Source organism: Cyprinus carpio, chromosome A23 (genome assembly GCF_018340385.1).
Source record: "Cyprinus carpio isolate SPL01 chromosome A23, ASM1834038v1, whole genome shotgun sequence".
NCBI lineage: Eukaryota > Metazoa > Chordata > Actinopteri > Cypriniformes > Cyprinidae > Cyprinus > Cyprinus carpio.
In genome coordinates this window covers 1,060,872-1,076,421 of record NC_056594.1, presented here as the reverse complement: position 1 = coordinate 1,076,421, position 15,550 = coordinate 1,060,872, and the positions used below count along the sequence as shown (strand labels likewise).

The 15,550-nt window shown below is 39.0% G+C and overlaps 1 protein-coding gene across 4 annotated transcripts; it reads right to left on the bottom strand.

Moving 5' to 3' along the window:
* Positions 1-2,027: 2,027 nt before the first annotated feature.
* On the bottom strand, positions 2,028-10,869 carry LOC122135058 (high mobility group protein HMG-I/HMG-Y-like). Of its 4 annotated transcripts, XM_042712534.1 has the most exons (6): positions 10,712-10,869; positions 9,701-9,807; positions 8,237-8,335; positions 7,030-7,032; positions 5,287-5,346; positions 2,028-4,125 (listed from the first exon to the last, which is right to left on the bottom strand). In XM_042712534.1, exons 2-6 carry the CDS (start codon positions 9,788-9,790, stop codon positions 4,048-4,050), a joined length of 330 nt encoding a protein of 109 aa, XP_042568468.1. In that variant the 5' UTR covers positions 9,791-9,807; positions 10,712-10,869; the 3' UTR covers positions 2,028-4,047. The 4 variants fall into 4 exon arrangements, with proteins under 4 accessions (XP_042568468.1, XP_042568469.1, XP_042568467.1 ...); XM_042712535.1 differs by lacking the exon at positions 7,030-7,032 and having other exon boundaries at positions 10,712-10,868; XM_042712533.1 differs by lacking the exons at positions 7,030-7,032; positions 10,712-10,869 and adding an exon at positions 10,520-10,677 and having other exon boundaries at positions 5,287-5,348.
* Between the last annotated feature and the right edge of the window lie 4,681 nt (positions 10,870-15,550).

Genomic DNA, 15,550 nt, shown 5'->3' with positions numbered 1-15,550 from the left:
ACGCACAAAATAAATGTGCTGCAAAAAAAAAAAAGTCGATGCAAAATACCAAACCTTCTTCCTCAAACACATTAAAAACCTGTTTGCTTTGGACAACTATTACGTTTTCAAGCTATCGTGATCATATCATGGTATGAATTTCTGCTTATGTGAAACGTAGAAGATATTGAGAAGCATCAGTGTTTTGCCCACACAGTGGCAGTCAAGGGTAACCAGAACTGTTTGGTTAGTGTGAGTAAATATTAGTTTTAATTTTAGGGGGCAATAACACTTATATAGCCAATAGCCTTTAGTTAGCACAGCAAAACTGATTACCCATGATGAACCATATACAGGTGCTGGTCATATAATTAGAATATCATCAAAAAGTTGATTTAATTCACTAATTCCATTCAAAAAGTGAAACTTGTATATTATATTCATTCATTACACACAGAATGATATATTTCAAATGTTTATTTCTTTTAATTTTGATGATTATAACTGACAACTAAGGAAAATCCCAAATTCAGTATCTCAGAAAATTAGAATATTGGGAAAAGGTTCAATATTGAAGACACCTGGTGCCACACTCTAATCAGTTAATTAACTCAAAACACCTGCAAAGCCTTTAAATGGTCTCTCAGTCTAGTTCTGTAGGCTACACAAACATGGGGAAGACTGCTGACTTGACAGTTGTCCAAAAGACGACCATTGACACCTTGCACAAGGAGGGCAAGACACAAAAGGTCATTGCAAAAGAGGCTGGCTGTTAAAGAGGCTGGCTGTTCACAGAGCTCTGTGTCCAAGCACATTAACAGAGAGGCGAAGGGAAGGAAAAGATGTGATAGAAAAAAAGTGTACAAGCAATAGGGATAAACGCACCCTGGAGAGGATTGAGAAACAAAACCCATTAAAAATGTGGGGGAGATTCACAAAGAGTGGACTGCAGATGGAGTCAGTGCTTCAAGAACCACTACGCACAGACGTATGCAAGACATGGGTTTCAGCTGTCGCAGTCCTTGTGTCAAGCCACTCTTGAACAACAGACAGCGTCAGAAGCGTCTCGTATGGACTAAAGGCTGGACTGCTGCTGAGTGGTCCAAAGTTATGTTCTCTGATGAAAGTAAATTTTGCATTTCCTTTGGAAATCAGGGTCCCAGAGTCTGGAGGAAGACAGGAGAGGCACACAATTCATGTTGCTTGAGGTCCCAGTGTAAAGTTTCCACAGTCAGTGATGGTTTGGTGTGCCATGTCATCTGCTGGTGTTGGTCCACTGTGTTTTCTGAGGTCCAAGGTCAACACAGCCGTATACCAGGAAGCTTTAGAGCACTTCATGCTTCCTGCTGCTGACCAACTTTATGGAGATGCAGATTTCATTTTCCAACAGGACTGGGCACCTACACACAGTGCCAAAGCTACCAGTACCTGGTTTAAGGACCATGGTATCCCTGTTCTTAATTAAATCCTTTCTTTGTGTTGGTCTTAAGTAATATTCTAATTTTCTGAGATACTGAATTTGGGATTTTCCTTAGTTGTCAGTTATAATCATCAAAATTAAAATAAATATTTGAAATATATCAGTCTGTGTGTAATGAATGAATATAATATACAAGTTCCACTTTTTGAATGGAATTAGTGAAATAAATCAACTTTTTGATGATATTCTAATTATATGACCAGCACCTTTATATATGATAGATAAAGTAGAATCTGTTGTTTCCCCTGAAATCCAGCCCTTAGTGGCACATGGATGAATGTTTTGAAACTGAGCTGGTTGTCTGTATGGACAGCTGAGCTGAAGTCAAGGAAAAGAGAATGAATAGGTGCAGGAATAGGTATGAAGTGACTCCTGGTTCATTGAATGCAGTGCAGAACCAGATTTACTGCATCTTAAAAGACCTTTAGGCAAACTACAGGCCATTCATTTCAGACAGCTAAACAATGAAATATTTTCATGATCTCAGATATGAGTGCTGCAGCTCCTGCCATTTGCCCGCTGCCCAATGCTAATTAATAATTTAAAGAAATACAGCCACACAAAAATATGTACGAATCCTTAACTTTATTACCATTTTGAATATAAATTCCTGCAGTCCACAATAGAAAATGCAGAGTGTATACATTGAAAAGACTGATCCCAAACCAGTTGTGTGCACGGGCACATAAAAACAAGACATCAGTATAACCGAGGGGCATGTTAAAAACACTGCATCAAACAGCCATAGTACCATCATGATCTACTAAACAGGGGCTCAGGGCTAAGCAACTAGCAGGATATAGTTTATTACAAAGAGAGAGAAAGAAGAAAAAAAGGAAAAAAAAAAAGCCCCGACCTTCAGGTGCCACACTAAATCATTTTGTCCATGATATAACAAATCAAAAAGTCAATTCAGTGCACCAAACGCATGTATAGAAAAATAAACTAAAAACACACAAACAGTATCTCTACCACAGTCTGTGAATGTTTTGCATCTCTCTGACCCAATGCAGTAATTCCTGTGGTGTGTCCAGACGTTTAGATGAAAAGTTCTGTTCATTGATGCACACTGCTGTAAGCAAAATCAGCTGAAAACAAAACAAAAAGGAGCAACGAAAAACCCACACTGGAGACAGCTGTAAATGAATCAGACACTGCACTTGGAAAGAAACAAAAACACGCTTGCCAAAGGCTGCACTGAGACCAGTTGAACATCGTCAGGAAAGAGAAGAGTAATCCATCATAGGCTGTTGTAAAGTGAGGTATGAACGTGACGGTCAAGTCCAGAGTAGAACTGACCTGGTTGCAGTATTCCGGGTTTAATTAACCATGTTTGTAGCAGCATTAAGTTCTGAGAGGAGACCCAGTCACTGGACCGATCAGCGTTCCCTGACATGGAATTTAACACGTCAAAAAAAAAAATAAAAAAAATAAAAAAAAAAGCATGTGAAGAAAACGAAACAAAATCCCAAAACACATCAAGCAAAAGTTGTCTGAGTGGACTGTAATGGGACAGAAGTGACACAGCTGGGAAAGGAATGATGTAGCATTTTCTAGTTTAGTGATTCATGTTCGCATGTATAGTTCACGGATTAGGGGCTGATAAAATTAAAAGCACTGCTGGTGTCAAATCATTTGCTGTGCCTTTTTTGGATGAAGGACCAGTTGGAGGTTTAAAAAAAATCATTTCCGAAATTAATACCAATCATCTTCCTCCAAAAACAACATTTTGAACATAGCCAGAAAAGCAAACAGCTCCTTAGCACAACCAGTAAGCTGACCTACACGGAGAACGGGCAGAAACTGACGACGTACGTAGCATTTGCGTGCCAGTAAATTTATTGCGGGAATCTGTGAAATCATGGTGGCGAGTCGGCGGAGGGCACAAAAAATAAGGGAAAAAAAAAAAAAAAAAAAAAAAAAAAAGTTTCACAACAAAGCATTCAATGATATGTTGATTACAAGTTAAAAGTCCTCTAGATTATGCTCACTCAAAAATACGCTCATTTTATTTCTAGCTTAAATCACGGAGTAGCTAAAAGTATAACTGGAGACAGAGTTACCACACACGCACACACAACCCAAGTAAAAACAACGAGTAGGTCAATTCACCTTTGTCCAGAACACAACATGAATTTCACACAACCTACCATATTTTAGATTTAGACATGTAAAAATAAACTTGAATTCTCTAGGCCTGAAACTGTTGTTTGCGAAAAGAGAAAACTTCAGTATTTTGCAAATCGTTTTGTGTCAAGCCGCCATCAGAGCATATCTTTGTCCAGTATAATGACAGACACTTTCGACCAATTACCCATTGAGTGCGAGACATACACATACACGTGTGCATGCATCCATGAATGGACATACAGTATTTTGAGTCATTTTCCAGTGGTGTTACACAGAGAAGGCGCATGAAGTGTGCAAGCCTCCCTGACACTAGGGGGCGCTAGAGCGTAAAGGTGAATTGGAGGGTGAGGGTTGCACTAGTGTAAAGGAAAGAGGGGGAATTGGGGTGGGGAGGGTCAGTCCAGCTCTGGTCAACAGGAAGAAACAACGTTGGATTGTGAGGTAGCACAAGTTGCTAGTTACTGTTCCTCTTCCTCCTCTTCTTCTTCCTCCTCCTCTTCCTCCTCAGAGGACTTAGATGGCTGCTCCTCCTTCTCCTGAAGAGACAGACGGCAGCAAACAGTCAGGTGAGAGATTAACATTTACATTTGCATGACAGCATGCAAATTACAACAGAATGCAACAGACTTCAATGGGGTTAGATGCCGTATTGAATTTCATGTGGATGAAAACCAGGTTGTGAGGGACAATGACACACACTCCTTAGTCATGTCATTTTCACAACCGTACCATGGAGGTTTTGCCTACTTAGTTTTCAGAAAGACATTTCGTCAGCTGAACAATTAGTATATTAAGCACTACAACCTATAACACACTGTACTTCAGTCCCTCTCAGCCTCAGTTTCATTCTTGTCCAATTAAATATGGCCCTACCCTGACTACAGGCTTCTTTGTAAGTGCAATTTGTTTTTCTTTACTTTTTGAGGTGATGTGTGTCAACTGCTGTCTATTATTTCAAATCTGAGAGAAGAAAAAAAAAGGGAAAAGATTAAGATACTAAACTACATCAGAGAGTCACTGACTTGCTGACTCATAACTTGCATTAATAACTTAAAACGGTCTTCTAGGTAACTATGGGTCACAGTGAGGCTGATGCAAACTCCAACACTTTGTGGAAATGCTCAAAGGGGGCACATGTGATAACACTCCTCTCCTAAGGCATTAAACATAAGTCACAAAGGGTTTTTAACAGTTTGCCTCCTGTTTTCTTAGTGTGAATGAGTAAGTGGAGGAAACGTCCCAGCCTGGCCACAATATAACTTGTAGTGTGACTCAAAGCCAAAGGTTTGTGTGACTCAACTCGCTGGATTCCTGCGGACATGTTTGAATGAGGAAAACTAGGACCCAGTGCCAGAACCGTGCCTCATGTGAGAGGAATGCAGCACAAAGACACGGGGCTGATGACTACACAGTGAGCTGTCGAGGAAACGGGGGGCGGCACTGGCCTCTGCCTGATTACATGCCAAACTGACTTAACAACATAAAGGTTTCAAGATACTTGATCTGTTCTTATAAACAAGACCTACAGGAGAAACAAAGGGGGAGAAAGAACTGCAAGAAGTCCCTCATGAGAATCAGCCAAATATTTTTGCTGTTGCCCGTGGCAACTTCCCACCACACACACACCCATTTAGCCTTGTGGTTTTTGCTATAATGGCACACGAAATGCACCAAACGGAAAACAAATGAAAACTCACTGCTTTCTTGGGCCGTCCTCTGCGTTTCGTCCCTGCAGGTGCCGAGGCAGTTGCCGTTTTCTGAAAGAGAGAGAGAGAGAGAATAAACAAGGTGCTGTGCATGCAGTTGAACAATAGAGGGCGCTGTTGGACTCGTGCTGGCAGGCGGCCCAGGGGCAGCGAGTTCATTGGCTATTATATTGGAAACGGACATGAGCAGCTCGCAGTGCACTTCAGTTCGCCGGCCACCTGGTCCGGAGCTGAGAGACAGCTGGTACAAGCGGGCGAGAGAAACGGCCACACGCGCACACATACACACAAACAAAAGGAAGAGGCAGCGTGCATATGGGGGGAAGGGCTGGTGGGTCAGCTGTCGTCATGACAATAGATGGAGGGGAAGGAAGGGTAGAAGCAGGGGGTGGGGTCATCATCTCAGAGACAGCACTGCTGCCCGTGCACCTGCAATGCTCAGTGCCTGCTACGCCACAGGAAGCCAGCAGGAAGTCAAAAGATTCAACCGGAATTGAGCAACTGGTTTTATCTGCAGGCTCTAACGTAAAAACAAGACTGTTCAGATCATAAGATGTACCAAAGATGAGGAGCCAAGAAACTGATTGTAAACAGGCATGTTTACACTTGTGGAAAATACAGAAACAAATACACTCTTAAATTAAAGGTTTCAACAGTTGGGGTTTGCGGTCATTCCATAGAACCACCATTTTATGCTCCCAAAAGAAGAACCTCTTTTTTATGCTTTACGTGACAACCTTTTAAAAAAATTTAATAAAAACAAATCCCTCTATAAAAAAGTTTTTGTGCTATAAAAAGGTTCTGTGAATGTTACGTTTTTTATGGAACCATAGATGCCAGTATTTAGTTATGATTTAACGCCACGTCAGCAACAGTGGATATATACTAGGGCTGGGTATTGATTCAGATGCCTCGATTCGATTCTCAGTTTTATTTTTTGATTACATTCAGTGAATATAGTTAATACAAATGCTATTAAATTTCTAAAAAATGAACGGTAAACATTTTACAAATGGTGAATTTATAAAAAGAAATTAAGAGCCACAGGCCTGCATTTAAAACCTTTCTTTTTTTGAATAGGGTCCTTTTTAGAACAATAATAGGGCCATATAAAATGTTCTTAATTTTTCTGGTAATCAGATGAAGGCATAAAATTTAATTTATCCTTATCAAATGAAAAACCCTTTTATTTTTTGGCAAACAAAGTGCTGCACAACAGAGGTTTATTGTTAAAATTAAAAAGAAAAATGTGATTATTCCTTTAAAAATAAAGATTTATTAATATTTATTAGTAGTAGTTGTAGCATTGTCGTTACATTGAGTCTTAAGACTGCTAAATAGTAATGTGTGTCAATTTCTTCACGTGAAACTAAACTTATTTTGACGGGTTGCCGTGAGGAACCTGTATGTGATATGAACAGTAGTTTCGTCAGATTAAACGGTATGCTTAAATGCTAATTGTCTCTCAGAGCAGCTGGGGGTGAAATTGATGTATTCATATCATAGTGAGACGACAGAGGCTGAAAGCACCACGAGCGTCCTCTGCGTTTGTGTAAACAAAACTCACTCATTCATGGCGGAAATTATGGTGCCTTTACGTGTGATACCAAATGCTTCCGCAGATTTTTAATATTACGATAGAATTTTACCTGAGCACTGCAAATCACGCATACTGCTTTGTTGTTGGTTCTTGTCAACAGTATCTCTGCCATAAGCACTGAACGAGTGACAGGCTTTCTGTTGTAACACTGCGCAAGGTAAATAAGAGGGTGACATCTGAAATAAATACCAGAAAAGACTGATTCGTGGCTTTTGAGAATCGATATCTAGGGCGTGATATAGGGCTGGGCGATATATCGCATGCGATGATCACGCGCATTTGGTCAGTAAACTGTAAACTGACGAAATGCGCGTGATCATCGCATGCGATATATCGCCCAGCCCTAGCGTGATAATGAACCGACTACGGTTTTGATGCGCGCATATTATATATAAAAATTAAAGACTAATAATAAATGAGGCTCAATCATCTATTAACAAAAGTGCGTGTGTATTTTAGCACTTCCGTCAGTGAATACGCAGCCTGCAAAACACAAATAAATATAAAAAAAAATAAGTTAAACAAGAAAGTAGCCTAAATAAGAAAGTTAAATGCACACTGTCTGCAGGACATGAGCGGCGCGACTACAAAATACTATAGAATTCATTATAATCAATCAGTGATGCTACAGTGGATGCAGCACTACACGACAGGACAAATCCCTGACAGTAAAGTGCCTCGTACTATTTACGAGGCACTGACACAGAGTTCAAATGTCCCGTGTAGACACTAGACAAACCTGCTGCAACGCGGCAGTTTGGAGAAACTAAGCCTCACCAAACCTGACCAGCCAGGCGTTTGTGATCATGGGAACTTGAAGACACTTGTACAGACGTGGATGGGTGACATGAATGGAGATGACTCCAGATCGGCGATGTAGTGTTTGATTTTCAAACAAGGTCCATCGCCCAACACAATTAATTTGCTGAATACATAAACTACTTTCCTGCACTCAAACCAGCCAATCTAAAGGAAACGCTGTGTATGGCGTTTGAGGTAATTTGTAAATTACCATAGACAAAGTCTATAAAACAATTTGCAACTATTACTGTTATTACACTTGTATACATAAGTGTGCGTAGAGTGCGTGACGTCACGTGTTCTACCGCCGGTCACAGCCCTATCGATATCAAATCAACATCATTTTTAAAAAAAATATTAAATCGAAAAATCTATTTTTTGCCCAGCCCTACTATATACATGGCCATATATGCCAATAAAGAACTCTGATCCGTAATAGAGAGCCAGAAAACAGATGCAGGTTTGTCAGTTTCTGGTCTTCGATGGCAATATCATAAAGGTGGTAGTTGTGCACAAAACCACTGAGACATTTCTACTCACTTTGCCCCGAGATGCAGTGGAGCTTGGCTTGTTCTTGCTGCCCTTTGGTCTTCCTCTAGGCCTCTTCGGTGTGGGAGATCCACTTGCCTCCTGCTGAACCTTGAAAAGGGTAAATAATCAGAATTTACTTTTTTTTTTAAATAAAAATCTCTGTACACAAACATGAGTAAACTGTTGGTTACCATATACTGATGGATAACGTATCAAGCATCTGCTGTTCACAGTGAACACAACTGGCTGCTACTTTTAGACCAACAGGTGGCATGCAGTCATTGGATGCCAAAAGAGAATCAAATACACTGCAGACCAACGATCAGTGTTATACCATTTAAATGAGCAGCTCAGGGTCAGCGTAAAGAGTATATCCTGTCAGATCTATGCAAGCGGATGGTGTGAGCTAATAGTAAATAATGCATATGAAGTCTGCTGTGCATCTCAAGGACAGGAAACCAAGTTTACATCAATATAGACTAACATCTACGTCATTTGACTTCGAGAGAAGAGTGTGCAAAATAACAGCACACTTGTTAACATTTATAGCCTTTCAGTCATTTGACAGTTTAACAACTACACAATACCAAAGAGAGCCTGGAAAGGTGATTTGGATTGTGGGACAGTAAAAAAGGGTAATAAAGTAATAAAAAAAGTAATAAAAAAACCTTTACTGAAAATGCAGTTACATCCTATGACTAGACAAAGGCCTGAAATATACTGAAAGTAAGCTATTTAAGCAGGTTACATATGGCTGTTGCCCACTTAAATGTATAAAAATTAACATGAATCTTACAAATGCTTAAAACATTTAACTGTGTGTGTATGTATGTGTATATATATATATATATATATATATATATATATATATATATATATATATATATATATATATATATATATATATATTATATATGCATATATGCTAAAGAAGCCAAGACAGTGATGCATAATAAGTAATCCATCTTGTATGATATGATGGTGGCCATGGATTACTACTCAAAGGCTCTGATTACATGAGCAAGTAATAGAAACTTTAAACCCAATGCACTCTTAAGGCCCTAATGATTGACAGCGGGATGAACCAATCAGATGCTGGTATTTCCCAGCGGCCAATCAGCGCGCAGCTGCAACAGTAAGTGGGTTACTGCTGGTTTAAAGAGATCATGTTACAGGCCTTGGTCATTCTGCCACTACAGATGACCATTACACATGTCCAGCGTTTGCAATGGGGTTGAAGATGCACCAAAACAAAGATCTTGACATAGCCTATCAGTTAAACGCTTTACGAGATTAAGGAGCACACTCAAAAAAATGCCCATGTGCAAGACCCCCCAAAAATAAAGCACAAAACACACTTGCAGGCATCATTTTAGCCCAAAATACAAACTAAGGGCAGTGTTTCGATCTCATCGATATGAAGCACACCGACCCATTCAAAACCACAACGCCCCATGTAAAGCAGTGCACTACCTGTGGGTGTTTTCGCGGTCTTCCACGTCCTCTCTTCTCCGCTCCGTCTTTCTCTTTAGGGGCCACTGTGTCCTTGCCAGAATCACTCATTCTGCCTCACTGCAAAGCTGCATGCAAAGAGAGTCGCGCGACAAACACAATCGATCAACAAACACGATATCAGGTGAAAGTACAGATACTTTAAACAAATTACTAGGCGGCCGTTTGGTCAAAATGAAGAAGAAATTAACTTTACATGGCGTGTAATGAAGGAGCGCACGGAACGACCGGCTTCCCGTTTGTTTACAGCACGCGCTAGGCCCGAGTTCGCGCGAACTCAAGCCCCACACAATGTCGGTTACAAAGCGAACGTATTTACATCGCGGCGTGTCCGTTTAAACAATTGGATATTAATACCTTAAAATAGTAGATGTGCGATCCGCCGGAGGCTCGCTGTGCTGCGGCGAAGCGTTAAAAGAGAAAGCTCAAAGGCGAACGGAGGTTTCTACGGATACCCCGCAGCTCCAGAGGGAACCGGAACACGAACACAGCGCGAGATTCGCGCCCTTTTAAATCCCCGAGCGCGTGAAAACACGGCTCGACTGTTTACACTGCGAAGAGCTTTAATCGATTAAAAAAAATTATAATAATGAAAAAAGCAAATATAGCAAATAAAGACCAAGCGAAACACAGTTGCTTTGTTTGAAATACCGTTTGAACGGTTTTAAGCAAACCATTTTGGCCTTTTGTTTCAAAAAAATATTTTAAAGGGATTGCAATATTTGCGGTATATTTAAAAAAAAAAAATCTTTGAGAAGGGTGTGGACTGCATAAACTTACGAAAACTTGGTGTATGCTGTAAGTTAACGAAAACCGCGCCGCACGAGCCCGCCAATATGATTAGTGTTTGATAATCCTGTTCAACTGTGCCTTAAAACAAACAATTACACCCCTCTCTGTCTTCCTGTTTTTGCGGAGAGCGAACACATCTAAAGTCAGCTTGAAATGAGAGAAGATAGGTTTAAAACGTACCCTTTATACGGAGCGGTCGGGACGACGTCCAAGCGTGTAAACCAGCGCGAGCTGCGGATGAATGAAAGACAACACTCGCCTTCGGGAGACTCAGGGGCATTTCACGGGGTCTTCCACACCGGAAATACGCCGAGGGGGCGGGGACAGTGGGTAGGACGTGCGTTTGAATTGTCAGTAACCAATGAGCTGCACTGGTGGCGCTGCCCTGCCAATCACGACCGACCGCTTCTGTTCGTAAGCGTGTTACCGACCCCCTCGTGTTTAGAAGAAGAATGCTCTTAAATGCATTGTTACACTCTTTATTTTAGGATCGCACGCAAAAATGTACACATTTACAAGAGGCGAGTTTTTATTTTTAAAGCTTGAAAACATTCTCATTTTCAGTTTTGTGTAACAAAAATGTATTCAAAGTCTCATAGAGATGTGTCTTAGTTTGTATTTGTGTATGCCTCAGTACAACGCCTATTATCTTTTGTTGTAGTATTTGTGCATTTTCAGTTGCAACATTTTTTATTTTATTTTTTTTTACAAGTATGTAATCAAGCTTAAGCTACATTTTTATATTAATATTAGACCAGTCTAACTTTTTATGTAGCTAACTGACGAAGTTATGACCAGTCTTGATGATAGATAATGACAATGTAACCAAACGGGCTTAGAACATACATGGTGAATAAATGATGTCAGAACTGGGTGAACTAACCCTTATTTCTTAGTTATAACAAACAATTGATCAGATATGAGAGCCAGTAACAAAATCATATTCATCATCAAGACCAACATTACTCACATATGGTATAATGATGCACTTACAGTCACGTTCACATGCATGCAGTATTTATTTAATATCAGAGCAGGATTCACACAGCAGAACATCTCTGGATGTCCTGGGACACAAACGACAATGCTGATTTGCATCTCCTTCACCGCCTCAGTAACTAAAGACTTTTCTTCCTGAAGAAGTGCAATATCTCACCGTGTTGTATTTGTTGGGTCCAGTTAAAGTTATGTTGGTCAGTTCCTCACAAAATAGTAAACTTTTGCTCAAAGTTGCAAATTCAGCTCTCAACAACATGTTTAGTTACTGACCAACATAGAAACAACATTATAATACATAATTAAACAATGTGATGTATCAAACATCAGTGCATGCATTTAAAGAGAAGCTTTAAGGAGATGGAGTCCTGGGACTTGTGAGAGGCTGGTCTTTTCCTGTTGAAGGCTGTGGGCTAAGATTTCTTTACATTTACAACACAAAGCAAGGTGTGATGCTGCAGCTGCAGGCACCCTGCTTTGGCCAATATGCTCATTGTGTTGCAAACAGCACCATTTAGCACAGCCTCTGGGACATTTTACTGTCCTGTGTTTTCACAATGGGCCATTTGGTCTACTGAGACATCTTTTAAATGCAAAACCATGCCACTGATATAACATGCTAATATGACTAACTCCCCCATTCTCTGTGTTTACAGACGAGTCACTGTGAGTCAGTGAGTATCCACTGATCGAATTATGTTTTTGTTTTTTTAATGAAGTGGAGTCGTTCTGAAATTTGATAATGAAAAAAAACAAAGTTAAAAAGGGAGACTCCGATGACAAACACAAAACATTTCAGGTGTTTTCCTTCAGCTTCCTGTCTTTCTATTATCTTGTGTGAGGTTGTTTTTAAGGGCACTGAAGCTGCTCTTTCTGAAGCATTTGTCATGTTCACATATGTACCTTCAGCAATACGCAGTGGATGAAGTATGAATGAACAGCTGTATTGTTTTTTCTTCTCTGCTCAGCATGTGCTCTTCTGGCACTCTAACTACTCACCAAATTTCTCCATGCACTTCCTGCTTTTCCTGCCATGTTTTCCATCCCCCACACCCCACACAAACACACTCGCACACACACACACACACCCCACACACACACACACTCACACACACATACACTCGCACACACACACACACACACACACAAACACACTCTCACATACACACACACACACACACACACTCACACACTGTGTGTTTAGTTCACAAATATTCTCTGTCTTGCATTACTCCTTAAATTCCCAGATGGTAACACTTATATAATAATAATAATAATAATAATAATAATAATAATAATAAGAGTTTTGACTTAAAGGGACTGAACTCTTACTTATGGGACATTTACACAAGAACCCTTATGAAAATTAATCATGGTTTTACCAGAAATAAAACCAAAACCCATGGTTACTAGTTAAACCGTGGTAACCATAGTTTTGCTACACTCACCATAGTTTAACCATGGTATTATTAGTAGTAAAACTGTGGTTATACAAATGGTAATCAATACACCAAAACACACGCTTACTACACTTTTACTACGATAAACTATGGTTATTTTCCGTGAGGGAAGATAAAGGTAAATGAATGACTAAACAAACTCTTTTGGAAAGCACCGCATCTCCCCGGGTGTGTGTGCTTCAGTCTGAGTCACACACACACACTTGAACATCACTCTTGGTACACAAACACGGTGGGCTGTCTCGAGCACAGACAGTGGAGCAGAACATTCGTTTTCTGAATGAAGGCAGAGGAAGGAAGTGCAGCACAGACACAATCCCCCGCCATTTTTCAAAACTGATTCACTATAACTGAGTCAACTCTGAGTCAAGCGAACAGGAAACTGTGATTCCCTCAGAACAAATCAACACACGTGTCTGTACTAAACCATAGTACACAGATGCAAATCAAAGAACAACGATGCAAATAAACACCTTAAAGCTAGCGCTGCTCCCTCGTTTTACTGTTGTTCATCATCGGTAATTGATAACTGATTTCATATTCGAGCAGTAGACTAAATGGCACGCATCTGTCTGTTCAGGACAGTGAAGTTAAGCAACTAAGCGAGTTTAGCGAGTTTCCATTCTATAATACTAAAACGCATTTAGCCTAACCGAAAACCACCACCAATATTACTGCAGTCGACTGTCGTGCACGCGCCTCGAGACAGAGAAGCTCTCTCAAAAAAGGTGCAAATGCTGTCACTGTTGGTGAAGTACCAAAAAAGGCATTATTTACCTAAAAGATGCGTATACCTACAGAGGGCCAGTACCCTTTGAAAGCGTACCGCCCCAGGGTTTTTTTGTTTGTTTGTTTGTTTGTTTAAGGGTGTGCGTTTATTTTAATACAAAAAATACATATGCCTGGACCTTAAGCAACTATTTTGTCAAAAACAACCCAAATGTCCCAAATCGTCCCAAGGAAATAGCCAGATAATGCAGAACTAATGAGTTCAGAAAATCAGAATGAGTGACTTGTGCAGCCGCTTATATTATAAGCTATATTATAAATGCATTATATTATAATATTGTATTATATAGTGAAAGATAGGCTACACAAATTATCCGGGAATAAGCCCAAATCTAGAGAATATATAAATACATACACAAAAATAGAAATAAATATATATATATATATATATATATATATATATATATATATATATATATATATATATATATATATATATATATATATATATATATATATATATATATAACCTTATTGAATGTATTCATCTTTTTTTTTTTTTTTTTTTTTTATGAAACCAGTATCAACAAAATCCATCTTTGCACACCAGAAGTGGCTGAGAAGTGACTTTAGTGCATTTGCATTTACAGCTGCTAAATATTGCAATTAGATATTTTTAATTTTATATTTATTTTTAATTGAATATTTAATGTTTTTTTTATTATTATTTTAATTAATGAAAATGAAATGAGCCAGTAGGTGGCGGCAAGTCATTGTAATGAGCTAAAAATGCTGCATACAGCATCACTGATTAGCACCACTGTTGTACTGACAAATATATCGGCATAGTTAGTAAATATGCCTAGAGTTGATCTAAGAACAACAACAATAGGCTATTTGTCCCAAAATATGTTGTCGTTCAGCAATATATAGAGCAGAATGTGTCTGAATATATTTACAGATGGTTCTAAGGATTGTATTTCGGGTCGGACATCTGCAGCTATGCAATAAATGTTCCAAAATTCAAGGCGAGCATAAAGAAAATAACAACAAATGATTTGTGTGTGTTCACTACAGAACTATAGAGCTATAATTAACAAAGCAGAAAGAAGATACTGCAATCACTCACCTCTGAATTGGACAAGGTTTAAATCAGTCATTATTCACAGAAATGGGAAACATTAAACAGGACCAGTGTTGGGGAAAGGTACTTTTAATGCATTACAATGTTGCGTTACTTCCTAAAAAATAACTAATTATGTTACTTAGTTACTTTTTATGGAAAGTACTGCATTGCATTATTTTAGCGTTACTTTTTCTCATCTGGCTTGACCTAATTTTTCTCTCTTCAGAAAAAAAAGAAAGAAAACATAAAAGAAAGACAAATGTAATGTTCATCTAAAGTCATTTTTGCTTAGTATGGTTGATAATTGAAGGTCAGCAGTAAAAATACTGGTTAATAAAACTGAATGAAATACATAAAGGATGTTTGTGTTATTTAATATTATTGCAGGTTTGTGTCATATTCTGAGTTTGCATTTGACTGTTTTATTCAATTCTAGGAATACTGAATCTGTTTTTGTGCGAGTGAGGTGAGTTAATGCATGTTTAGTCTAGATCTACAGTAACATCATGTTCACACAACGCATCTGCACTCACTCCTGATTTCTCTCAACATGAAGACACTAGAGTCAGTCATTACATGAGAAAACAGAGCAACTGGTGTTACTTATTTGAAAAAGTAACTCAGATATTTTCTTGTATTATATATTAATATTTACATATAAAAATGTGGATATTTATAATATAAATTGGAAATCGGATAACGCTTCAC